The sequence below is a fragment of the Ceratotherium simum genome, chromosome 16, assembly GCF_057802395.1.
Source record: "Ceratotherium simum simum isolate JZ-2026a chromosome 16, ASM5780239v1, whole genome shotgun sequence".
Classification (NCBI taxonomy): Eukaryota; Metazoa; Chordata; class Mammalia; order Perissodactyla; family Rhinocerotidae; genus Ceratotherium; species Ceratotherium simum.
Genome location: NC_141915.1, coordinates 59,809,512 through 59,834,563, shown reverse-complemented (window position 1 = coordinate 59,834,563; position 25,052 = coordinate 59,809,512). Strand labels below are relative to the sequence as shown.

General features: G+C 52.8%; 1 protein-coding gene across 1 annotated transcript in view; it reads left to right on the top strand.

Moving 5' to 3' along the window:
* The window catches only part of TBC1D16 (TBC1 domain family member 16), a 78,835-nt gene that overhangs the window by 9,160 nt on the left and 44,623 nt on the right, over positions 1–25,052 (top strand). Inside the window, exons 3-4 of the mRNA XM_087441897.1 lie at positions 8,172–8,408; positions 10,835–11,432. Coding sequence (XP_087298023.1) covers positions 8,172–8,408; positions 10,835–11,432 — 835 coding nt within the window. The remainder of the gene's footprint in view (positions 1–8,171; positions 8,409–10,834; positions 11,433–25,052) is intronic.

Below are 25,052 nucleotides of genomic sequence, written 5' to 3'. Positions count from 1 at the left end.
GAGCAGGCCCTCCTGGTCCCCTGCCCAGGTCCACTGACTCCCCTCCCTGAACCCCCCAGCCTCCGGTCCTTCCTCTCTGCCCAAAGTTGCTGCCGTCGGAAGCCCAGGACTGCGCTCTGCTCCGGCCACAGCTTCCCCTTCAGCAGGGCAGCAGTCAGCACACAGGGAATGATTCTGGAAGCGGGTAGTGAGGGGCCAGGATGGCCAGGACCTTACAAATCTAGAAGGGGGGCCATTGCGTCCCAAGAGGGGGTTCTGGTCGTGTGGATCTAGGGACCTTATGGTGAGGCGGATGCTGTGCTCCGCAGGTCCATTTCCTAATCTGTGAGAAGGTACCACATGCCTCTGACAGATAACCTTCCCACGGTCCTTGGTTCATAGGGACACCCTGAGGACAGGAGGGGACACAGAGGGCTGCCCAGAGCCAGCTCGCAATGAGACAAGCCTCGTGGTCAGACCAGATGGGTGCTGAAGCCCAGGAACCAGGCACTAGGGGTGTCCTCCTGGGGTTTCTCTGCAGGAGGTGCTTTCCAGGCCTGTGCCTTCAACTCCACATCCTGGGACACGCAGGCTGCACGCTTCCTGCTGCTCCTGGTGACACGTGGCCCAAGCTTATTAACCCGGTGACAGATGAGCGCTCACTGCTGTCCGGGGATAGGCCTTCTGCAGTCTTGTATTCACCCAGTGCCCGCCCCTTAATCCTGTTTAACATCCAACTGCTGTGCTGGTAAACGGGAGGGAGTGGGGGGTGCGCCGGGCAGCTGCTGGCGTGTCATTCATTTGCGCTGATAACAGCAGGGCCTGAGGCAGAGGGGGTGGTCTGCCTCCCGTCAGAGCCCCTGCCCTGCTCTCTTCTGGGGGTGCTGGGGGAGCAGTGGGTGGATGGGTCCCTATCTCAGGAGTCACCTGGGCGGCCCCTCCCCCAGACCTCCTGAGTCAGAAGTCGGGATTTTTCCTCGAGTTTCCTGAAGCCCCCTGGTTTGGTGGAGTGGTGCGTCAGGCCACCTTCCCATGCTGTTCTTGTCGTGGGAGCCATGCCTCTGCCTTGCCTCTCTCTTAGGGGCTCTGATTTGGGGGACCCAGGCTCCCTGGGGGCATTGTCCTGAGCTTTGGGGGTGAGGGCCTCCGTTCTCCTCCGGGAGGTGGCCTGGCAGCCGCTGTGCGTTCTGGGACTCTTTTCCTTGCCTCTCTTCTGACTGGCTGAGGGGTGAACTCAAATTTGTGTTCACCAGCTGGAGGACTCAGATAGCACTGCAAAGTGAGGACGCTGCCGGCTCGCACTGGGGAAGCTGAATGGAAATTCACACCGAGCAAGGAACCCAGTGCTCCCCGGACGTGAGGGTCACCCCAGCCTTTCCCACCGTGGCAGTCGGCCGCAGGACGCGAGCTGTGATTGTGGGGCTGGGGGTGGTGGGAGAGGCGCTCGCAGTGGAGGGAGGGTGGGCCACCCAGGGAAGCAGGGCCCACGAGGAGCCCACACCCTGTGCTGGGAGCTCTGTGGCTGCGGCCCCACATGGTAAAGTGGACAAGATGCAGTTGTCCCTCTTGGCCTGGACGGAGGTGAGGAGCCCCTGGCAGGACCCACTGAGTGTGAGGTATCCCAGACCAAGGGGCCTTGTTTTCTATATGGCAAGGAGCCATCTCGTTCAACAGAAGCGAAATAGGGCAGTGAGGGGGATTTGAGGGGGAGGTTACTGCAGGGGTTAGGAGCGAGGCAGGGAAGGGTCTATTTGAGAGCTGCTCTGGGCCCGGTCCTTTGGCCCTAGAGAGGAGGCTGTGGAAGTGCCGGGTCCTGAGGAGGACAATGGCTGGCTGGGCACAGTCACCATTTCAGCCGCCAGTGAGCAGAGCCCGGTTTACAGTCACCCTGGAGGGCTGCCTGCCCCACAGGGGGAGAGGGGTTGCTGTCATCGACGATGGGAAGGCAGGCCTGTGAATGTCTGAAAACTTACTTTATCAATGGTGCTTTCAGCGTGGTGGGGATGGTTGCCTGAGGAGGAGGTTAAAACCACCCCGCCTCCTTACTTCTGGATGAAGCGTGCCTGTAGAGAGTTCTCCTCGGAGCGCGTTGAGTGTGAGAACCACGGGTTTAACACACGTCTGTCTGTCACGTGCAATGTGGGAGAAGCTGAGAGGTTGCAGACCAGGGCACGGGCCATACAGGTCTCTGTGTCACAACAAAGGGCCCCCTCTTTTTAAATTTCCCCTCTTTTATATGACAAACATCCCAGCTTTATTAAGCTATAATTGGTGTCCCTATTTTTATCAGACAAATAACTCAGTACACAATAAAAACAGGAAATAGCAATAAAAACAACACAGCTACCCACTCAATGGTCTGGTCAATGACATGTATGGCTTTTTCAAGAGAATGTGCACTTTGAATTAGGCTTTTTGAAATATCAAAAGCAGTTCATTGAAAATTGAAATCATAAGAAAATTAGAAGAAAATATAAGCCAACAACGAATGAATCTTTGGCTTGGGGAGGATGATATAAAGTATAAAACTAATAAAAAGAAATCACTAGAGAAAAGTTACCATCTATTTGACTGCATAGAAGTTTAAGAATTCTGTACTTCAAAATAGATAATACAATTAAAAGGCAAACAATAAATTAGGAAAAACACATGCAGCAACTATAGCAAAGGATTAAGATCTTTGCTATATGAAGACTTCTTATGTATCAATAAGAATACCAACACCCCAGCAGAAAAATTGACAAAGCATGCCAACAGACAATTCACAGGATGAGCACAAATGTCTAGTAATCATAGGACAACCTGCTCGAGTGAACTGATCATCAGAAAGCCATTTTCCCATTACCAAATTGGCAAAGATTCAAACCCCTAAAAATGCCCTACCTTTGTGGGAAATCCGTTGGGTGCTATGTGTCAGGAGTCCAGTTTATTCTCCTAAGGAAATAGTTAGGAATTCAGACTGACTTAGGAGATGGAGAGGTTACAGATGAAGATTTATATATAAAGATGTAGGGTTTATTATTTAAATAGCCACTATTTGGAGACCAAATGTCTAGTGATGGTGGCTGGTTCAGGAATGGTGCATCCATGTAGTATACATATAGCTATTAAGATGGAGGGTTCACATTTTGAATTTTTAAAATTGTTAATAACATACATAGTATATTAGTTTCCTGTGGCTGCTGTAACAAAGTACCACAAACTGGGTGGCTTGAAGAAGAGAAATTTATTTTCTTGCAGTTCTGGAGGCCAGAGGTTTGAGATTGAAGTATAGGCAGGGTTGTTCCTTCTGAGGCCTCTGTCCTTGTCTTGCAGATGGCAGTCTTCATATTCACATGGTGTTCTCTTTGTGTGTGTGTCTATCTCCAAATTTCCTTTTTTTTTTTTTTTTTTTTGCCAAGGAAGATTAGCCCTGAGCTAACATCTGTGCCAGTCTTCTTCTATGTTGTATGTGGGTCGCCACCATAGCATGGCTGATGAGTGGTGTCGGTCCGTGCCTGGGATCTGAAGTGCGAACCTGGGCCGCCAAAGCGGAGTGCACGGAACTTTAACCACTTGGCCATGGGGCCAGCCGCTAAATTTCCTCTTTTTAAAGGACACCAGTCACATTGGATTAGGGCCCACCCTGATGACCTAATTCTACCATGATTACCTCTGTAAAGACCATCTCTAGGGGCTGGCCCTGTGGCTTGGCGGTTAAGTGCGCGTGCTCTGCTGCTGGTGGCCCGGGTTCGGGTCCTGGGCGCGCACCGACGCACCACTTCTCCGGCCACGCTGAGGCCGCGTCCCACGTACTGCAACTAGAAGGATGTGCAACTATGACATACAACTATTTACTGGGGCTTTGGGGAAAAAAAGGGAGGAGGATTGGCAATAGATGTTAGCTCAGAGCCGGTCTTCCTCACCAAAAAAAAAAAAAAAAGACCATCTCCAAATAAGGTCACGTTTTGAGGTGCTGGGGGTTAGAACATCAACGTGAACTTTGGGAGGACGCTCTTCAACCCATAACTCAGGGAAAAATATATTTATGATATAACTAAAAGCCATATATGGCATAATTCCAGTGGGTGTTTTTTTTTTTAAGATAGGCTTGGAAGATAGTAGAAAATACACAAACATTTTTGGATTGTGTGATTTAAGGGACATGCATTCTTTATACTGCTCTGAGAATGTTTCATAATTTTTTTTAAAAAGTAGGTCAAGAATTCTCCACTTCTAGTTTGATAGAGACCAGAGGTTGGGAGCCAGGTTTAATTTAGATAAAATAGGCTTACAAAGGAACAAATAGGTTTAAAAAATAAATGCGAATTGTGGCTAATTTTTAACAGACAGGCCCTGATCTACCCGAAGGCACATTGTCTTCCCCAGGACAGTCTGGGGGTGGAGCTGGGTGGGACATCCCCGCTCACCCCGTTGGCTGGGGTGGGTGGGAGCTGGAACTCCGCACACAGAGGACAAAGGTCTCGTGTTCTGGGTTTTTCCGCTCTCTTGAGTGAACACCTCCGCTCTCTGAGGTGTGTTGAACCTGTTTGCTCATTTGCCAGTCTGCACTTCTAGGCCGTATCTCACGGAGCCACGGTGAGGTTTCACGTCTCATGGGTGGGAAAATGCTATGCTGTGAACGCTTGTATTTTGGAATCCCCTTCAAATCTTCCAGCACATTCTTTTGATTATGCTCAGTGGTGGCAAACATCTTCACTTAAAGACAGTTTGGTTTTTAGAATCAGCTGAGAGTTGCTTTCAGCCCGGCCTGGTTGTGAGGATGATTCAGTCATGTCATTTGAGGCTCCAGAGGAGATGGGGCTGCAGCCCTGCCCCAGCATCGCCCACCCGAGGCCACGGCCACAGGAGGCCACTGAGCACCTGGCGCGTGGCTGGTCGGAACTGAGACATGCTTTAGTGCAAAATACACACCAGAGTTTAGAGACTTAAAGAATGTAAAATAGCTCATCAATAATTTTTTTTCATATTGTTTACATGTGGAAATTATGTTATTTGGGATATAATGGGTTAAATAAAAATATATTATTAAAATTAATTTCACTCATTTCTTTTTACTTTTTAAAAACATGGCTGTTAGGATATTTGAAGTTGCGTGCATGGCTCAAATTATATTTCTACTGGGCAGTGCTGGTCTAGAAAAAGGGAATTTGTGTTCTTGTATGGCTCATTAACTGACTTTGTAATTCTTGAAGAATTCTTGAACTCCAAAAATATTCCAGACAACAGAATCATCATTGGGATAAGGATATAGCCTTTCTAGACGATTAATTGGAAAGACAACACATTTTTTGATGTGTAAGTTCCAGTATGATTTTTTAAGTCTCCTGAGTTGGTTGCCATATGTTGTCGTGGGCTGCACAGTGTTCAGCTAGTAGAACTACAGGGGTTAAGACAGAGAGACACCCCCGTGACCTGGAGTGGCCAGAAGGGCTTCCTGGAGAGGTTGGCCAGGAGGCGATTTGGGTAGAGAGGGGCAGCCTTGCCCAGAGCATCTGTGACCTGGCGAGAGAGTCCTAAAAGTGGTCGAAGCCAGGGGTCAGCCATCCACAGCCTTTGGACCAAACAAGACTTCCTCTGTTCTCTACAGTGTGCGAGCTAAGGATGGTTATTACATTTTTAGTTGGTTGATAAAAATCAAAAGGAGGATTTTTTGTGACATGTGAAAATGACATGAAATTCAGGGACGAGTGTCCAGAAAGTCTTCCTGGACACAGCCACGCCCATCACTGTCTGCTTTCACGCTGCAGGGCCGGAGCTGAGTAGCCACAGCAGTGACCTTCTGGCCACAGGGCCAAAAACACTTACCGTCTGGCCCTCAGAACCAGCCTGCCGACCCTGGACCAAGGGGCCAGCTTGATTCTGTAGCCTACATTGAAAGAGTTGGGGTGGGGGAAGCCTGAGAAGGGGAAGGGGTGGGTTCGGGGCCCTGGACGTGGCTGAGAATGGAGGGATGTCCATGGCTCAGTGCTGGGAGGTGAGGACCTGAGCTGGGCCCCAGGTGCCCGAGGACTGGTGATTTTCAAAGTGATGCTGATGTTAGGGACCACGGAGATGGGGGAGGAGGGAGTGAGGGATCTTTCTGTGTCAAGACGCAGGACGGGACAGGCAGCTCTTGGGCTGGTGGGAAGCTGTTAGCAGAACATTGTGCTTGGGAGAGTTGGTAGCCATGGAGGCAACTAGAGATACACAAATGGAGCTGGAGAGAATGGAGAACAGAGTTGAGGGGCACAGGAGGGGCACCCACAGAGCCAGATGGGGCTGAGGATCCAGTGTTGAGCCACGTGGTCCTGGGATGGTGAAGGATGCCTCTGAGACCACCCCTCTCCTGCCAGGATGGGGGTGAGTCTGCTGAGCCAGCTGGAACCCCCCACCCTTCTGCCTCGAGAGCCTGTTCAAGCACTGGGCAGAGAGAACTCAATCTAGGGAACATCCTAAATCAGCTCGGATTTGGGAGAAGAATACAAAATGCAGGAAATTCAGAGAACAATATAATAATATACCCTGAGACCCTCCACCAGTTGATAATTTTTTAATTTATCTTTTTATTGTGGTAAAATATACATGACATAAAATTTACTATTTTAACCATTTTTAGGTTCAGTGTACAGTTCAGTGGCATTAGCACATTCACATTGTTGTGCAGCCATCACCCCCATCCATCTCCAGAACTCTCTCATCTTCCCAAACTGACACTCTGTCCCCATTAAACACTAACTCCCCCTCCCCTCCCCCAGCCCCTGGCAACCCCCATCCCACTTTCTGTCTCTATGAATTTGCCTACTCTAGGTGCTTCGTGTAAGTGGAATCACACGGTATTTGTCCTTTTGTGACTGGTTGATTTCACTGAGCATAATGTCTTCAAGTTTCCTCCATGCTGTAGTGTGTGTTAGAATTCAATTCCTTTTTAAGGCGGAATAATGTTCTGTTGCATGGATAACCACATTGTGTTTATCCATTCCCAATGGATGATTTTATCACATTGGCTTCAAGTCTTTTTTTCTTTCAAAGAGATTGAGTTAAAGTCCCTCTGGGGATGTTCCCATCCCAGCGTCCCACCCCATGAAGCTGGCCTGCACCCTGCCCAGTGAGGTCTGAGTCTTGGACATCTGTAATCTCTGACCAGGAAACAGCACGGCTCTATACGCATCTCTTCATTCACACAGGCGAGCGACATCATGCCCATGGTCATTCCACGGCTCGGTTTGGTGGGCCGTGTGCGTGAGCTCCCTCCACAGGAGACATCTAGTTTGTTCACGTAGTGGCTGCCTAGGCCTTTGGTGGTTTGTTTTTTCCAGTCTATTGGGTTTTGGGTTTTCCTCTGAGACCAAGAAACCCTTCCTGTTTATCAGTCTTTCGGTTTTCCTCTTCCGTGAATCACCCATCTTTTCTGTTAGGATGTTGCTCCTTTTTGCGGATGTTGCTCCTTTTTGCGGTGAATCTTTAGGAGTTCTGTGTATATTTTGGATCTGATCCCTTTGTTTCTAGTTTATTTTTTTTCAAGAGTGAGTTGTATGTAAACTCGAGTTCTTCAAATGTTACTTGTGACACCCTTGCCAGCTGAGACGGTCCATCATGTGTTGGGACATCAGGCTGGGCATTGGGATGAGGGGGACACACAGGACAGGTGGGAGGTGGAGAAGACGGGAAGGAGGAAGGAGAACCAGAGAATCTCCTGTGAAGCACAGCAGAGGGGTGAGAAGTTCAGGGATGCAGGGGACACAGGTGACACCCACAGACATAGGGGTGAAAACCGAGCAAAGAGAAACTCTGGAGGTTTGATGAGATTGCTGTGGGGGGAACAGGGTTCCTCTCAACAAGTGGTTCTCAGCGGGGGCGATTTTGTGACCCTGGGGGACATTTGCAATGCCTGGAGACATTTTTGGTTGTCATAGTGGGAAGGGGGGGTGCAAGTGGCCTTTAGTGGGTGGAGGCCAGGGATGCTGATGGACATCTTACAGTGCACAGGGCAGCCCCCACCATTAAGACAACCAGGCCCCAAATGTCCACAGTGCCACAGCCGAGGACCCAGCCTGCCCTGCATATGGCTTTGTGCTAGCAGGGCCGGTTCTGGTAGTAACCAGTGTCCGTTTGACGCCTGCTGGTGTGAGGCAGGACGCAGCCCCAGAGACACCCAGCCCAAGTCCATGACCTTGCGCCCGCTGCATCTCCTCTCTCTCTCCCTCCCCCAGGCAGGTGTGGACCAGCCCCACCTGGGCCCGAGTGTGCAGAGGATGGAAACACTCCTCCAGCAATGTCTCTGGGCCGCCTCCTTCGCCGGGCCTCCTCCAAAGCCTCGGACCTCCTGACCCTCACCCCGGCTGGCAGCGGGCCCCTCTCTGTCCTGGATGGGGAGATCATCTACTCTAAGAACAATGTCTGCGTGCATCCGCCCGAGGGGCTGCAGGGGCTGGGGGAGCACCACCCAGGTGAGCCCAGGCAAGGGGAGGGCTGGGGTCACAGGTCTGGGAGGGGAGGGCTGGGGTCCCAGGTCTGGGTGAGAGGGTCTGACGTCACAGGCCTGGGAGGGGAGGGCTGGGGTCACAGGTCTGGGGTCTCAGGTCTGGGAGGGGAGGGCTAGGGTCTCAGGCCTGGGAGGGGAGGGTCTGGGGTCTCAGGCCTGAGGGGGAAGGGTTGGGGTCCCAGGCCTGGGAGAGGAGGGCTGGGGTCCCAGGCCTGGGAGGGGAGGGCTGGGGTCCCAGGCTTGGGAATCTGGAGGAACGGGTGGCAGTTCCTGGTGTAGTCATTGATCCCATGTACCCTCTGTCCTTCAGTCTCACCATTTGGAAATCAGGGAAGAAAACTCTCAGCTACCCTCTATAGGGATGGAGATGGACGCGGGTCCTTTCTCAGACCCTCCATACTGAACCCCATGTTACCGGAGGCCATTCTCAGCACACTCCAGCCCGTGGGACATGTTAGTTCCTAGGGTGGGAAACTTTTTTCCTGTGGTGACTGGGACTTGGCTATCTTTTGCCAAGTCACAGTGAAAGAAACTGTGCATTTTTTTCAGGGCTCAGGTTGTGCTCTGAGCCATGCAGTGGCGGGCTGCCCTGTGCATTGGAGGGCTGAGGCCACAGTACCGATGAAGCCACGTGCACGTGGGTCTTGTTCCAGGATGGGAAGCCACTGACTGTGGCTTCTTCTGGGCGGGGTGCCTGGGGTGTTAGATCTGGTCATAGCAGCCCAGCACCCACTCCTGGGCAGGCCAGTGAGTCCCTCAGCCCCATTTCCCCCCAAGGAAGGAATGAAAAGATGGGTTAGTGATACCCGAGGCTTGTGTGGTCCTTTGTCATTCGTGCAGATGGCTTGCAATACATAAATGTGCTATTTTATTTATTTTGCACAACAACCTCACCAGAGTGACCGGAGACCTGGCAGGCCTCTGTTTTGGACGAGAGCGCTGGTGCTCAGAGAGGAGAGTCGCTCGACGTTTCCCCAGCGCCAGCCCAGGGTGGAGGTGGAGCGAACGCAGGCGCGCAGGCTGTGGCTCTCTGCATTTCTTCCTGTGGCCTCCCTAGGCTGCCAAAGGATGCTTCAGGGTCCCCAGTGCACCTGTGGCCTGGCTGTGGCCCACAGAGACTTGCCCACCCCAGTGCAGACAGAGGCCCCACACCAGATGTTGGAACACTTAAAAGTTATAAATTGCAATCAGATCTGGACACTTTACTGTATGCAAATTATGTGTCAACAAAGTACTGCATAAATAAGTTATTAAAAAGACAAAAAATTTAAATTATCCTAATGAACTATTTTAAAAAGTGTTCTATCATCCTGCCTTGCTAAGTATATCTCCACAGTCACCTGGACGTCAGGTGCAGATTTAGAATCATCAGCCCCACTAGCTTCCAGCAAGAGCACTGGCTTCCAGCCCCAGCTCTTTCCTGCACTGTAAGGGGCCTTGGTGGTTCTCTGTGGACACCCCAGCTCGTCCACCGCCCCCACAAACAGCTCTGGAGCAGACCCTGGAAGCAGACTCCGGACTGTTTGGGCACGGAAATCCAGGGTCCTGGGTCCCCGGAGTGTGCTCTAGAGGGGTGTGCAGGCTCTGGATGGCATATCACCTTGACTCTGTGGCTGCCTGACCGTGGGACCGGCTGCGTGGATGTGGGGAGCAGGGGGCAGAGGTTCTAGGCCCGGGTCTGAGGCTGTTGCGTGTTCTGGGTATGACACGAAAAGAAGAGCAGCAGCCTTGGGAGAACTTCGTGGTGTAGTCCTTTTGTGATGGAAGGTGAGGGAGAGAGGGGCAGAGGCCTCGGGCTCTCTTCTGGATCCCCAAGCAAGTGATCTGAGGCTGTGGAGACACTTGGCCCAGTGGCACGGGGGCCTTATGCACAGCTGGCCGATAGCCCCTGAGTTTCCCCATGTCTTCTGGAAACCGGAGTGGTGCTAAGGAGATTCTGGGTGGGGCCAGAGCTCTGAGGGATGTGGTCAAGGGGGCCCAGCTCTTGCCCTGGGGGAGCTTTTCAGACAGAGACTAGGAGGCCTGGGGGCCTGGTACAAGAGGCCCAGGAATCAGGACATCCCGAAATGGCAGGTGCTGCGGTAGGAAATGCCCAGGCGTGGAGGCTGACGGCAGGCAGGAAGCCTCTGGGGCCACCAGACAGTGGGCGGGGTGGGGCTCTGAACTCACAGGGCCTGGTGCCCCCTGGGTCTGCTAAGAGTGTGTGCTGGAAAATCCCCAGAGCTGTCATCCATCCCCAGCTCGGCTGTGTCCCTCGGGTGTGTTTTGGGCCAGGCTGTGTCTGAAGCCCGACTCATCTGCACGGCACCACGTTTTTACAAACAGGTGTGGCCTCGCCGACAAACCGCGTGCACTTCCCTCCCTAACCACCTGTCCTCTGGCTCCTCACAGGCTACCTGTGCTTGTACATGGAGAAGGATGAGCTGCTGGGGGCCACTCTCATCCTTGCGTGGGTCCCCAACTCTCGGATCCAGAGGCAGGACGAGGAGGCACTGCGTTACATCACCCCCGAGAGCTCCCCCGTGCGCAAGGCACCCCGCCCACGGGGTCGGCGTGCCCAGAGCTCAGGGGCCCCTCACCAGCCCTCCACCCCGGAGCCAAGGCCCACCCTGATCCCAAGAGATGAGGACATCCTGGTGGTGGCCCAGAGCATCCGGGACACTGCGCACATCAGCCCTTCCCCAGATGATGGGGAGAAGCTGGCCCAGGGCCTGGGAATGGATGGCCCCCTCGCGGCCTCGCAGCCGGCCCACAGCGACTCTGGGATCTTGTCTGCAGTCAGTTCGCAGGATGGGACTGAGGAGGGGCGGGAGCTGCGGCCCGAGGCCGGCGAGGAGGAGGGCTCCTTGGAGTTGTCGGCTGACAGCGTGAGCAGGGACAGCTCCTTCGACTCGGATTCTGATGCCTTCTCTTCCCCCTTCTGCCTCTCGCCCATCAGCGCTGCCCTTGCGGAGAGCAGCGGCTCCGTGTTCCTGGAGAGCGAGAGCGGGTGAGTTCCTGATTCCCATCCTTCACTCCCTGGGGCGGCCCCCAGGGCCTGACCGGGCATGTTGGAGAGCAGTTGCCTATGTCACCAGCTCTGCTCGCTGAGCACTGAAGACGGCCTGGGCCTTCAGGTGCCCGGCTCTCTGCCAGCCTCGGCACCTGTCCCATCACTACTCCTGGCCGAGGAGATTGTCAAGGATGCAGGGTGGCGGGGGCGGGGGGGTGGGTTCCACCCTCTTCTCTCCCCTTCCCTTCCCCTCAGGGGCCTCACCTGGGACTAAACAGTCCCTGCCAGGTCTGACCCGCCCCATAACCCAGACCAAACCCCACAGGGCCAGGACCCCAGGAGTCCTGGTGTCTCCTGTTCTCACCACTGGAGGGGCAGGAGATGGTCAGTCATCCCACAGCCCCCAGGCAAACTCAGAGAGGCCTGTGTGGTGGCATAAGGGGTTGGCTTGGTCCCCAGCCAGGCTCCATGCACTGCCTGCAGGCAAGCCAGGCACGTGGCCCAGCCTGCTGGACCCGGGGGAACATTAGCCTTTTGACTCCTCCCCTTGAGAGCTGTAGGCGGCTGGAACACGGTCCCCAGGGGCATATTTGGTGGCATTTACTCTACAGGCTGAGAGCCCAGGGGAACCAGATGCCTGGACGTGTCGGCGGGCTTGCTGGCCCAGGTCACATGAGCAGGGGTGGCGTGGGGCAGGGGTTAGACCCTTGCCCTGCAGTGGGCCCGATGGGGGAGGGTAGTCTCGGCGTTGTGGCGGCCACCACGCAGCGCCATCAGGGGTCCTCAGGGCCTCACAGAGGTGGGCGTGCACAAGGCTCATGAACCACGGGCTTGTGCTAACCTGGAGCAGCCAGGGCCAGTGCAGGAGGCACCTCTGACTTCTGCAGCCCCTCCTGTGCTCTGGCTGTGGTCCTCGCTCTCATTAGATTTCTAGGCAAACAATGGCGATGCTGATAGCAAGTACTGACCTCAGTCAGTCAGGCAGCCATAATTATTGTGCTCTTGGTGTGAGCTGGGTATGTGCTGGCTGTGGATCGGCCTGGGCGCTGGGCACGTGTGCCGTGGATTACTTATTTTTATGTTTACGACCACCCCAGGCTCTGTGAGGTAGGTCCTAATATTTCCCCTGTGTATCAAAGGGGAAAGTGAGGCTCAGAGAGGTTAAGTAACTTGCTGGTGGTCAAATAGCCAGTACACTAGTGGAGCTGGATGTGAACGCTTACAGACCTGGAGCATGTAAGGTCACACAGAACCGATGTAAGCAAGGGAGCAAAGGAAGGAATTTGAGGTGGATTCCTTTCTGATTTTATCCCCTCAGCAAGATGTGGTCTGTTAAAGCCCAAGGGTGAACTGGTAGCATTTGTCTCAGGTGTTGGAAAGCACTTATGAAGGGGGCAGTCAGCTGTAGCCCAGGACTCTGGGTACCCGGTGAGGTTCGCTGAGCTGTGCAATGTTTCCAACCAGGGAACCAGGCTGGGAATGAAACTCAAGCCCCCGCCAGGGTCTGGCAGGCTGGTCTTAGTCAGAGCTCTCCCTGGTGGTGCCACACTGCCAGTGCAGTGCTACCTGTGGGTGTCCAGCAACCCCAGGGTCGAGGCAGAGGGACAGGTGTCCAGTACCCCCAGGGTCGAGGCAGAGGGACAGGTGTCCAGCACCCCCAGGCTCCAGGCGGAGGGACAGGTGTCCAGCACCCCCAGGCTCCAGGCGGAGGGACAGGTGTCCAGCACCCCCAGGCTCCAGGCGGAGGGACAGGTGTCCAACACCCACAGGGTCCAGGCGGAGGGACAGATGTCCAGCACCCCCAGGCTCCAGGCGGAGGGACAGGTGTCCAGCACCCCAAGGCTCCAGGCGGAGGGACAGGTGTCCAGCACCCCCAGGCTCTAGGCGGAGGGACAGGTGTCCAGTACCCCCAGGCTCCAGGGGGAGGGACAGTTTTCCAGCACCCACAGGGTCCAGGCGGAGGGACAAGTGTCTAGCACCCCCAGGGTCCACGTGCAGGGACAGGTGTCTAGCACCCCCAGGGTCCACGTGCAGGGACAGGTGTCTAGCACCCCCAGGGACCACGTGCAGGGACAGGTGTCCAAGCTCCCATCTTCACTCTGCTCCAGGTGTAGTGTGCCTGGCCTGCGGTCTCATGGCTGAGGTTTTAGTGGCAGACCTAGAATCAGAGCCTGGCCTTCTCAGCTCTGTCCAGCAGCTCCTTCACATAAGGAGCTTGGATTTTGGAACTAGGGAGACCTGCTTGGCATGAGCCTGGGCAAGCCTCTGTATCTCCTTGTAGCCTCCGTTTCCTCGTTCATCAGATGGGATAGTGATACCCGTTTTATAGGGTCACCCTGAGAAGTCACTCCTGGCCCCTCTTTCCCTCCCTCTACCTTGCTGAGAATCCCCTGGGGACCTGTTATACAGTCTTGATGCCCAGACAAGTCTGGATGCTTCTTGAGCAGCGATTCTTACCTGGGGCTGATTCCGCCCCAGGGGATGCCTGGTAACGTCAGGAGACATTTCTGTCACAACTGAGGGTAGGGGTGTTATTGGCATCTAGTGGGTGGAGGCCAGGGGTGCTGTGCAGGATGGCCCCTCACGACAGAGCGATCGGCCCACATGTCAACAGTGCCGAGGCTGAGACCTTCCTGGAGGTTCTGATTGCCTCAGATAGACGTGGAGCCCTAGAGCAGGGTAATTGTGTTGTCTTTAATTAGTGGTAAAACACACATAACAAAAATGTGCCAAAATAACCATTTTAATTGTACAGTTCAGTGGCATTTAGTGCATTCACAGTGTTGTGTGACAATTACCACTGTCTAGTTCCGGAACTTTTTCATCACTCCGAAAAGAACCCGCATCCCATTAACAGTCACTCCCCATTCCTCCTCCCCCAGCCCTTGGCCACCACTAATCTATTTTCTGTCTCTATGGATGTGCCTGTTCTGGATATTTCATTGTAAATGGAATCATGTACTATGTAGCCTTTTGTGTCTGGCTTCTTTCACTGAGCATAACATTCTCAAGGTCCATCCATGTTGTAGCGTATGTCAGGACTTCCTTCCTTTTTATGGCTGACTAATATTCCAGGCGATTCTGACCTGGGCTTGGATTTGAGGCCCCACTCTGTACCACGTGTGGACCCCTGAGCTAAAGCTGGGGGATGTCTAGCAGGTGGGGATTTGGCCGCCCTTAGGAGGCCTGTCTGTGGTGATGCTTTGGGAACCATATTGTTGCTTTCCAGATCCTTGCTCCACTCCGTTTAGTTTGGGGTCATCTGTCTGCTTAGAGCTGCTTAACAGGCGGTACACTGCTTCCTGGGCCTGCTCGGAGGACTGGTGTCATCAGAGAGGGGCCTCCCCCGCTAGGGATCCCCAGCGATCCCTATCACTCGCTCTTCTGGCCTATGTCAGTGCCACTAGGTGGGGGCTTTGTGCTGGAGCAGGATGGACATGAATGGGGTCCCTCCGTGCCTCCTGGGCACATGTGCTCCCCAGTTGTACTGGGGGCTGAGGGGGAGAAAGCCTGTGTCCAAGATGGGACGTGAGAGGTGTTACATGGAGGCCCACTGGTTCCCCGCCCAGCCGTGTGTGACGGGTTTCTGGGAGCTTTAAAAAAAAAGCAGATATGGATTCCGAAAGGGGCTGGGGCAGGCCCTGGCCTCTGCATTTTCCCAGGCATTTTGATGAGAGCCAGCTTTGGGCCCTGGCCGGTCCCTGAAGCACGTGTACTTGCTTCCCAGCTCTTTGAGCCAGTGCACGGTACTTGTCTCCCCCACCACACTGGAGACCCTGGAAGCAAAGACGGCGCTCCTCTGCTCCCTCCTGCCCCTGCGGCACCCGCATGGTGATGGGACTGGAAATCCTGGATTAATGGGCAGTTGTACTGGACCCTGTAGAGCAGGTGTTCCTAACCCAGCTGCAAATGAGGATGCCCTGGGAAGCTTTGGAACACCCTGATGCCCAGGCCGTACCCAGACTTATTGAACCCGAATTGCTGGGGGTGGGGCCCAGGAATGAGCAGTGTGAGAACTCCCCAGGGGTTTCCAGTGTGCAGCTGGGGTTGAGAACCACCGCAGTGAAGGGGACCAAAGGGAGAGAGGTGTGGTCCTTGTGTCTTGGGCAGAGAGGGCATCTGGGCTGAGGCCAGAGCACCGGCATCCGGTTTGGACCAGACACCCTGCAGGGGGCTCGGCTTTGAGGGCTTGCATTACCCCATAGCTGCTCCTGGAGCAAAGGCTCCTAGTTTAATTGGGAATTGGGTCCCCAGGAGGGGAGTCGGCAGGCTGGCTCATGGGATCCCTCTAGTGGCAGAACCTAAGAACTACATGTGGAGGCTGAGTGTGTCGCCCGGGATGGGGGAGGAGAAAGAGCAGCAGCCCCCCATCCCCCGCGCTGCCCCCGGGGGATCGGACAGTCCCCCAACCATTTTTTTATGTGGCAAGTAGTTTACAGAAGGGCTGAGTGGCTAAAAATGGCAGTGCCCATTCACGTGTTACCTGTGGGGCATAGCCAGGTAGGGCCTGGTCTTTAGATGGAGAGGCCACGTGCCGTACGCCCCAGCCCCCAGCACAGTGACGGCTGGAGATCCTGGACCAAATGAACATTTGAGGCCTGTTGGGGAATGGGTGGACCAGGAGAGCTGCTGCGCTGACTCGTCGTCACGGACCCTCAAATTACCTCCTGGCACTGAGGTCTGAGTTCTATGAGAGGGTTGGGTACTGTGGCTCTCCTCGTCCCCTACCTTCCGCAGTGTCAGAAGTCAGGGCTGGGGACTGGGAGACAGGTGAGGATGACCACCAGGCAGGATCAGTGGCCGGCCCATCATTTGTTTCTGTCCTGGAAGGTTCCTGATCTGCTCTAAGGAGCAGTTGGGGGAGGGTGTGATATAGCAGGACCCCTGTGTGGCCCCCCATGTGGCATGCCAGTTGGTCCCGCCCTTGGGAAGTGCAGTGGCGATGTGTGTGAAGAACTGGAACTCAGCTCCTTCTCCCTAAATCGAAATGTCTCTTCTGGAACTTGTCCTAAGAAATCATCTAAATTACAGAAATAAAACACACTTACATGAAGATGTTCATCATGGTATTCTTTATAATGGAGGAAAAAAGGGAAAGAACCTGGATATCCAGCAATAGAGAAGGAGATAAATCAGTTACGGTCATCTACTGGATCGAGAAGTTTTAACTGGGGCCTGGGAGCCCGTGAAATCTTAGGGCACTTTTTGTGTGCGGGCTCACAGGTGTGCATTTTTCTGAGGAGGGGGCACCATCCAACCTCCCAAAGGCCTTGTGACCCGCAAAAGGTTCAGAACCTTGGTACTACCAGATGGAAGATTATACAGTATTTATAAAGACTGTGCTGCAACATGGAAATTTATAATGTATCACAAACAAAGCAGGTAGCAAATTATATATGCACATTTTGATTAAAATCTATGAAAAGGCCTGATGCAGGAATGAGGCAGTCCAGAGCTGCGCTGCCCAATAGAACTTCCTACCGAGACGGAGGTCTTCTAGGTCTATGCCAGCCGACGTATTATGCAGGCGGTTAGGGAACACTTGAAATGTGGCTAGTGCAACCGAGACACTGAATTTTTAATTTTACATCATATTGACTAATATAAATTTAAATTGCGCATGTGACCACCGTATTGGACGGTGTGTTTCAGAGGAAGATATGCCAATATATTAGGATAGTATGATTATGAGTAATTTTTTCTTTTCTCAATTTCTCAATTTTCAAAAGTGTTATACTGTGATTATATTAATCTTATGATAAAAACAAGTTGTAAAAATAGGTAGCCAGTTAAACCCCTGTACAACCCAGACTGGCTTGCCCTCGCCTGCTGTCCTGCATATTGTTAGTGAAAAAGCCCCCAGGCCTGTGTGAGGTCCTTCCAACAAAACTGATGCTAATGATCTGCCACCTGCAGTCTCCAGAGCTTGTCACTGGAGCCCCCCCAGGGTGAATGTGTGCTTCATTTCCTCTCTCTCATCGGATCCTCTGTCATTCTTGGCGTGTGTTCTCAGGATGGCCGTCCCAAGTGAAGGGTGGCACACGGGTTACAGGACGGGCTAGATGGCCTTGCACGCAGCATCTCTCACCATGGCTTCATTGGTGCAGTGGTCCAACCAGCTCAGACATGGGTCCAGGAGAGCTGGGCACAGCCACAGGGGGACATGGGCTCACCTGCCCTGGGGTCTTGCTCAGATGCCCACCTGCCTCTCCATTGTATCTCCTTGCTCTTTTCCCATGCACACTGCGTTTCAGCCAGCCGTCCTGAGCAGGCTCACCATTTCTCAGCCTTGCTCCCTTCTGCTGGAATGTTCTCCCCTCTATTGATGACACCCCAGCCAGCCTGCAGGGGCCTTCTCTGGGAGCCCTGCTTACATCGGGGTTTCCCCCCTGCAGAGCTCTCCCCGCTCCCTGGGCATCTCGTTCGTGTGGCATTTGAAATACACTGCTTTGCGCTGTTGCTTTCTTATGAGACTTACCAGTCCGTCTGGCCTAGTGCCGTCCAATAGAACTTTCTGTGGTGATGGACATTGTCCAATGCCGTAGTCACTAACCACATGTGGTATCGAGCCTTAAAGATGTGCCTATTGCGACTGAGCAACTGGATTTTTAACTTTATTCATCTTCAACGAATTTAAATGTTAATAGCCGCATGCAGCGAGGGCCTTCTGTGTTGGACAACGCAGGTCCAGATGAAACAATCCTCGGGAGGAGGAGAGAAGGTGGAATCACCCTCCTGGCACTGAGTAGGCCCTCAAAGTTCTCTGTCGAAAGGAAAAGGGAAAAAGACAAGAACAAGAGAACAGGTGCCCCTCCCTCACCCCAGAGTGCAGGGTTTCATAGGGGGTGGCAGGAGGGGTCACCTTACCCTGAAGCCACAGGCTGAAGCCTGAGGAGGGACGGTTGCTGCCTGGCCTTCAGGCTTAGCCCAGCTCCAGCCGGACCACCCTGCAGGGCGCGCGAAGCTGAAATAAATGGTGTCTTAAGTGCTTTTTGCCGTGAGGAGGAAAAGGCTCTATGACACCAGGGTATAAGCCATGAAGGCTGAATTATTAATACCTTATTGTCATCGTTGGTATAACTGGCCCCTGCTCCTCCCCCCCCTCGCATCAGATGAAATGAGGCGCTCTAGGAAGAATCCCAGCCTCTGAGAAGGATCCGGAACCTGTTCTGAAAGTGTCATTGCTGGGGAGATGCCACTGGGGACCCTGATGGGTGTTGTCTAGGGTCACTCAGAGCCTGTTGAGGGCAGTGAGCAGTGTGATCCCATTAGATGCTCAGTGGCTCTCGGTGGTTTTTGTAAGTAGCCTTGCTGGTCATTTTCTGTTCAACCATCGCAGGGCAGGCAGACAAGCCTGAAGGAGTGAGTAGAAATTCCCCCAGAAATGGGAGGAGAAATGAACCCTGCAGGGGAGGGGCGTGTTACAAAGGAGGGAGCCCCACTTCGCCCCTTCCAGTCTTTCTGTTCCCAGCTCAGAATAGCTGTCAGCAAATGAGAACCCTCTCCCAGAGCTGGGAGAGGAGGGACAGGGTCGGGGGCGGTAAGAAAGGCGTGGCCCTAAGAAGACAGGGAGGGGAAGCAGGGAAGAGGGAGGGGCTGTCCTGTCGTGGAGGGGGGGGGCGAGCGGGCGGCAGGGTGAAGGTCCAGAAGCAAGAGACAGCTGGGAGGGGGTGGTGAGCCGAGGTTGGATGCCGCGGGAGGGAAGGGCTGGGGGCTGGACCAGTGGGTGTCCTAGAAGGCCACTCCAGCAGCAGCAGGACTGGGGATGGGGGTGGGGTGGGGTCCAGGGGCTGCTTCTGCCACCCAGGAGAGGAGGACAGCTGTCTGTGTGACCAGTCGTGAATGGGATGCTGAGGCGCCAGTGGGTTCTGGAGAGAGTTAGGAGGTGGAGTGGCCAGGAATTGGCAGGAGATGGGATGGCCGGGAGCTCGGAGGGGTGCATCCTCCTGCCATGCAAGTTCCAGGAAGATTCCTCCGAGCTCAGCTGTGGGCCAGCCCAGGTGCCCGGGTCCCTGAGGATGCTCTGGGCACACCCACCCTCGCCCCTCCCAGGCCCCCAGCAGCAGCCTGGCAGCCGGGGAGCTGGCAGCTTCCAAAGATCTGTTGTTTGGGTTTGTTTGTGCTTCTGCAACCGGGAGCTGAGATTTATTTCTTTAAAACATCCCATCTCCCGACACCCTGCAATCTGTTCTGTGCTTCGTTAAGACTAATCTTGTCTTATGTTTCTGTCGCACTCGGCAGGCTCCATGCCGGCATCTCTCCCTCCCCTCCACATGCCCCCCACAGTAAGAGGGCAGTCACCCACTGCTCCTCCCGTGCCTGGGTGGTGGCCGATACCAGGGGCCCGAAGGAAGCTGCTGCAGGAAGGGCAGCCGGCAGGTCCGAGCCCTGTGGACTGGCCACAGCCTCCAGGCAGGCTGGAAACGGCCCGGGAGCCTCACTGCCAGCTAGGAAGGGCCGAGAGCAGGCCCTTCACTGTCTGCCCTCCGGCTCTGGCAGCTCATTAGCAGGCGGTGGCTGCCACTGGCTCCAGGAGCTTGGAGGGGCTGCCAAAGAATTCCGGCAGGGTCTCGACAGTGCCCAGTCAGTCCGTTGATGTGTGACTCGGGTGGCTGTTTGGCTCACACGCACTGTCTAGCGGGTGGCAGGGGCAGGCCGGCTTGGTCAGGGAGGCCCTGTGGGTCCCGCAGGGCTGGGAGCCTGGCCAGCTCTGTGGTCAGAGCCCAGATGTGAACTTGAGCCCTACCCAGATCCCTAGGGCATGACCGTGGCAAGGTGTTTAGCCTCTCTGTGCCTCGATTTCCTCATCTGTGAAATGGGGCTGTTGTGAGGATCAAGTGAGGTGATGAGTGAAAGGGTTCTGCACAGAGCAGGTAATAATAATCATTACCAGGACGACAAAAACACAGGTGGCGCTTTTGTAGCATGTAACAGTGTGCCGGCTGATTCTGACTGCTTTGTGTCCATTTCCTGGGGCTGCCATAACAAAGGCCCCAAAAGTGGGCGGCTTACAACAGTAGAAATTGATTGTCTCACGCTCTGGAGGCCGGAAGCCCAAGATCGAGGTGTCGGCAGGGCTGTGCTCCAGCTGAGGGTCTAGGGGAAGGTCTGAAGGTCCCCCTGCCTCTTCTAGTTCCTGGTGGCTCCAGGCAGCCCTCGGCTTGTGGCAACACCGCTCCAGCCTCTGCCTCCGTCTTCCCTTGGCGTCTCCTGTGTCTCGGTGTCCTCTGCTTACAAGGACGTGAGTCAGCTAAGTCCCGGATGATCTCGTCTTGAGGTCCTTAACTAATGACATCTGTGAAGACCCCGATTCCCAATGAGGTCACGTTGGGAGATTCCAGGTGGACGTGAATTTGAGGGACACCTATCAACCCAGCACTCGCTCTGTGGTCCTGATGCATTTAACCCGGAAACAGTGCCCGAGGTTGAGGCTCTTCCTATCCCGTTTTAGAGGAGCTTGAGGCACAGACAGCTCATGTCACTTGCAAGGGTCACAGCATGAGAGTTCCTGGCTGAGATACCAACTCTGAAGTTAAAAACAAAAAGCAAAAAATCAAAACAAAATGTGGCCCTTGTGAAGCCCCTGTTTCCGTCTTCACGTGGAAATCAGTCACCCCACCTCGCCCATCCCTGTCAGCCCCCTGGGTCTGGTCTGGAGTCCCCAGGGAGGTGGGTGGGGCCTGAGCAAAGACACTGTAGAAATCTGCTTTAAAAGTGTTGGAAGTAATATATGTCCACTTTAGAAATTTGGGGAAAAAGGCATAAAAAAATATTTATGGTCATTGGTCCCTCTAGCATAGCTATTATCTTTTGGTTCATTTCTCTCTGGCCTTGCAAAGTTGAGGACTGTAATAATCTATTCCAGAGGTCAGCAAACCTTTCCTATAAAGGGCTGGGTGGGAAGTATTCTCAGCTTAGCTGGCCGCGTGTTCCCTGTACAGCTTCTCAACTCTACCCGTGTAGAGAGCAAGCAAACATTTGCAATATGTCAGTGACTGGGCGTGGCTGGGTTCCACTAAAACTTTATTTATGGACTCTGAAATTTGAATTTAATATAATTTTCACATGTCATGAAATATTCTCCTTTTGATGTTTTCAATGTTTTAAAAAAATGTTCAAAAAAATTCTTCACACAAAAACCTGCGCGTGGATGTTTGTAGCAGTTTTATCCATAATTGCCAACACTTGGAACCAACCAAGATGTCCTTCAGTAGGTGAGTGGATAAATCAACCGGTCCATCAGGATAAGGGAATATTATTCAGTGTTAAAAAGAAATGAGCTATCTGGCCGGCCCCGTGGCTTAGAGGTTAAGTGCGTGTGCTCCGTTACTGGCGGCCCAGGTTCGGGTCCCAGGTGCGTACCGACGCACCACTTCTCTGGCCATGCTGAGGCCGCATCCCACATACAGCAACTAGAAGGATGTGCAACTATGACATACAACTATCTACGGGGGCTTTGGGGGGAAAAAAAAAGAAATGAGCTATCAAGCCGTGAAAAGACATGGAGGAACCTTAAATATGTATTATTAAGTGAAAGAGGCCAATTTGAAAAGGCTACAGACTGTATGATTCCAACTGTATGACCTTCTGGAAAAGGCAAAACTATGGAGACAGTAAAAAGATCAGTGGTGGCCAGGGGGTGGAGGGAGGGAGGGATGAACAGGCGGAGCACAGAGGATTTTTAGGGCAGTGAAACTACTCTGTATGATACTGTAATGTGGATACATGACGGTATATGTGTGTCCAAACCCACAGACTGTACAATATCAAGATGAACCCTAATGTGACTGTGGACTTCAGTTATTAATAATAATGTATCAATACTGGTTCATCAGTTATAACAAACGTACAATGCAAGATGTTAATAATAGGGGAACCATATGTGTGGATGAGGGTATCTAGGAAAAATCTGTATCTTCTGCTCAGTTTTTCTGTAAACCTAAAACTCCTCTGGAAAATAAAGTCTATTAAAAAAAAAACATTCCTGGCTCACTGGCTGTGCAAAGACAGACAGGAGCCTGGATTGTACTAACTCCTGCTCTAAACCAGCACCGTCCAATAGAAATGTAAACATGAGCCACATACGTGATTTACAATTTTATAGTAGTCACTTTTTTTTTTAATTTTATTTTTAAATAACTATAGAGTCACGGGAGGTTGCAAAAAATGTACAGGGAGTTCCCATGCACCCTTCACCCAGCCTCCCCCAATGACAACATCCTGCATGAAACCATAGTACACATTCCAGACCAGGAAATCGAGGTGTGTCCAACCCACTGATCTCACCGGTTTTACAAGCTTCCATTTGTGTGTACCTGTGTGTAGAGTCATGTGCAGTTGTATCACGTGTAGCTTTGTGTAACCACCACCACTCGCCACACAGCTCCCTATGCTCCCCCTTACAGGTACAGCTAGCTCCTTGCCCCATCCCTAACCCCTGGCAACCACTGCTCTATTCTCCATCTCTTTAAGACGTTTATGTAAATGGAATCATACACTGTGTAACCTTTGAGATTGGCTTTTTTCATTCAGCTTAATTCCCTTGAGCTCCATCCATGTTGTTGTGTGTGTCAGTAGTTCATTCCTTTTTATTGCTGAGTAGTATTCCCTCTTGTGCATGGACCAGTTTGTTTAACTGTCCACCCATGGAAGGACACTAATTGGCTGTTCCCAGTTTGGGGCATTTACAAATAAAGCTGCTATGGATATTCTATATGGATTTTTGCCTGAACATAGTCTTCATTTGTCTGGGATAAATTCCCAGGGGTGCAATTGCTGAGTCGTATGTATGGTGATTGCATGTTTAGTTTTAAAAGAAATTACCAAACTGTTCTCCAGAGTAGCTGTGCCATCTTACGTTGCCCCCAGCAACATACGAGTGATCTCGTTTCTCCACGTCCTTGCCAGCGTTTGGTGTGGTCACTATTTTTTTGGCCATTCTGATACATCTGTAGTGCTATCTCATTGTGATTTTAGTTCACGTTCCCCTAGTGATGTTGGGCACTTCGTGTGTTTATTTGCCATCTGTGTGTCCTCTTTGGTGAAATGTCTCTTCATGTCTTTTGCCCATATTTAATTGGGTTTTTCTTTTTAACTGTTGCATTTTTGAGAGTTCTTTATGTATTCTAGATACCAGTCTTTTGTCAGATATACGATTTGCAAGTATTTCTGCCAGTCTGTAGTTATCTTTTCATCCTCCTAACAGGATCTTTCACAAAGCAACAGATTTTAATTTTGATGATGTGCAACTGATCAGTTTTTCTTCTTATGGATCTAGCTTTTGGTGTCCAGTCTAAGAACTCCTGCCTCGTCCTGGATCCCAAAGATGATCTCCTATGTTATTTTGCTAAACATTTTATAGATTTACGTTTCACATTTACGTGCGTGGTCCATTTGAGTTTACTTTGGCGTAAGGAGCGAGGTTGAGGTTGAGGTTCCTCCTTTTGCCTGGGGATGTCTGATCGCCCCGGCCCTCTGTTGAGAGGGCTGTCCCTCCTCTGTGGAATTGCTTTTGCCCCTTTGCCAAATATCAGTTGGCATATTTGTGTGAGTATAATAGCCACATTTTAAAAAGTAAAAAGAGACATAAAATTAATTTTAATAATTACCTAGTATACCCCGAGTAGTACCATTTCAATATGTGATCAGTATGAAACGCTGCTGGTGAGAGATGTTACATTCTGTCTTCGTACCAAGTCTTGGGACTCCCGTGTGCACTTTTCCCCTAGAACACATCTCAGTTTTAACTCACTACATTTCAGGTGCTTGCTGCCACGTGTGGCTTGGGACCACTGCGTTGGCCAGCTCGGGTCTATACAGGTTGGTGTCCTGCTTTTTTTTAACATTCCCTTTTCTCCTGGACTGCCCTCTTCCTTTGTCCTTTGTCCTTTGTTGGGTGGCTTCTAGGAGGAGGTCTGGAGAGCATTCTGTTGCCCCTGCTAGGGGGTTCTGCAGCCCTGACCACTCCCTGGCTCTGAGCAGGGATTCTGAAGTCACCGGCCAGGTGTGTCACCCAAGGAAGCAAGATTCTGAAGAGATGCCTGGTGGAGCCATTGCACCTGGCGGTCGTCTTGAAATCATACTGTTGTTGACTGCCCTCCAAAGGACCGTCAGCTCTTTAGAAAGCTGGGCTCTGGCTATTAAGCTGTCAGGACAGGGAGGATATACAGGCATCAACCATCCTGAACCGAAAAGAAGGATGTTCAGCCTCCAGGAGAGGCAGCACTCCCTGGGGACTTGGTGGTCCCGCTGCAGGTGGGATGTTGAAGGACAGGGAAATGAAAGTGTTGTCCGCCTTTCCCACTCAGTTCACAGACCATGACAGCCCCTCTGGGGGCCCTTGACGCAACCCTCCATGGTTTATTGCACGGGGGTTGTGCAGATGCTCTCCTGTCGGCCTGGAGCCGCTCAGGAGCGGGAAGCCAGAGGCCCCGGGGCCCCCGGCTCTTGCATCAGCAGCCCTAGCAGGCGCTCTATGGGGCCCGAGGCCCACGTGAGCTTCCGAGGGATCTGAGCTTGAGCTCGCGGAAGCAGTGACCGGCAGCGCCTCCCAGGTGAGACGGGAGCTCATGCTCTGCCTTTGGGGACTCTCTCCCGGCTGTTGCAATGCAACCCAAT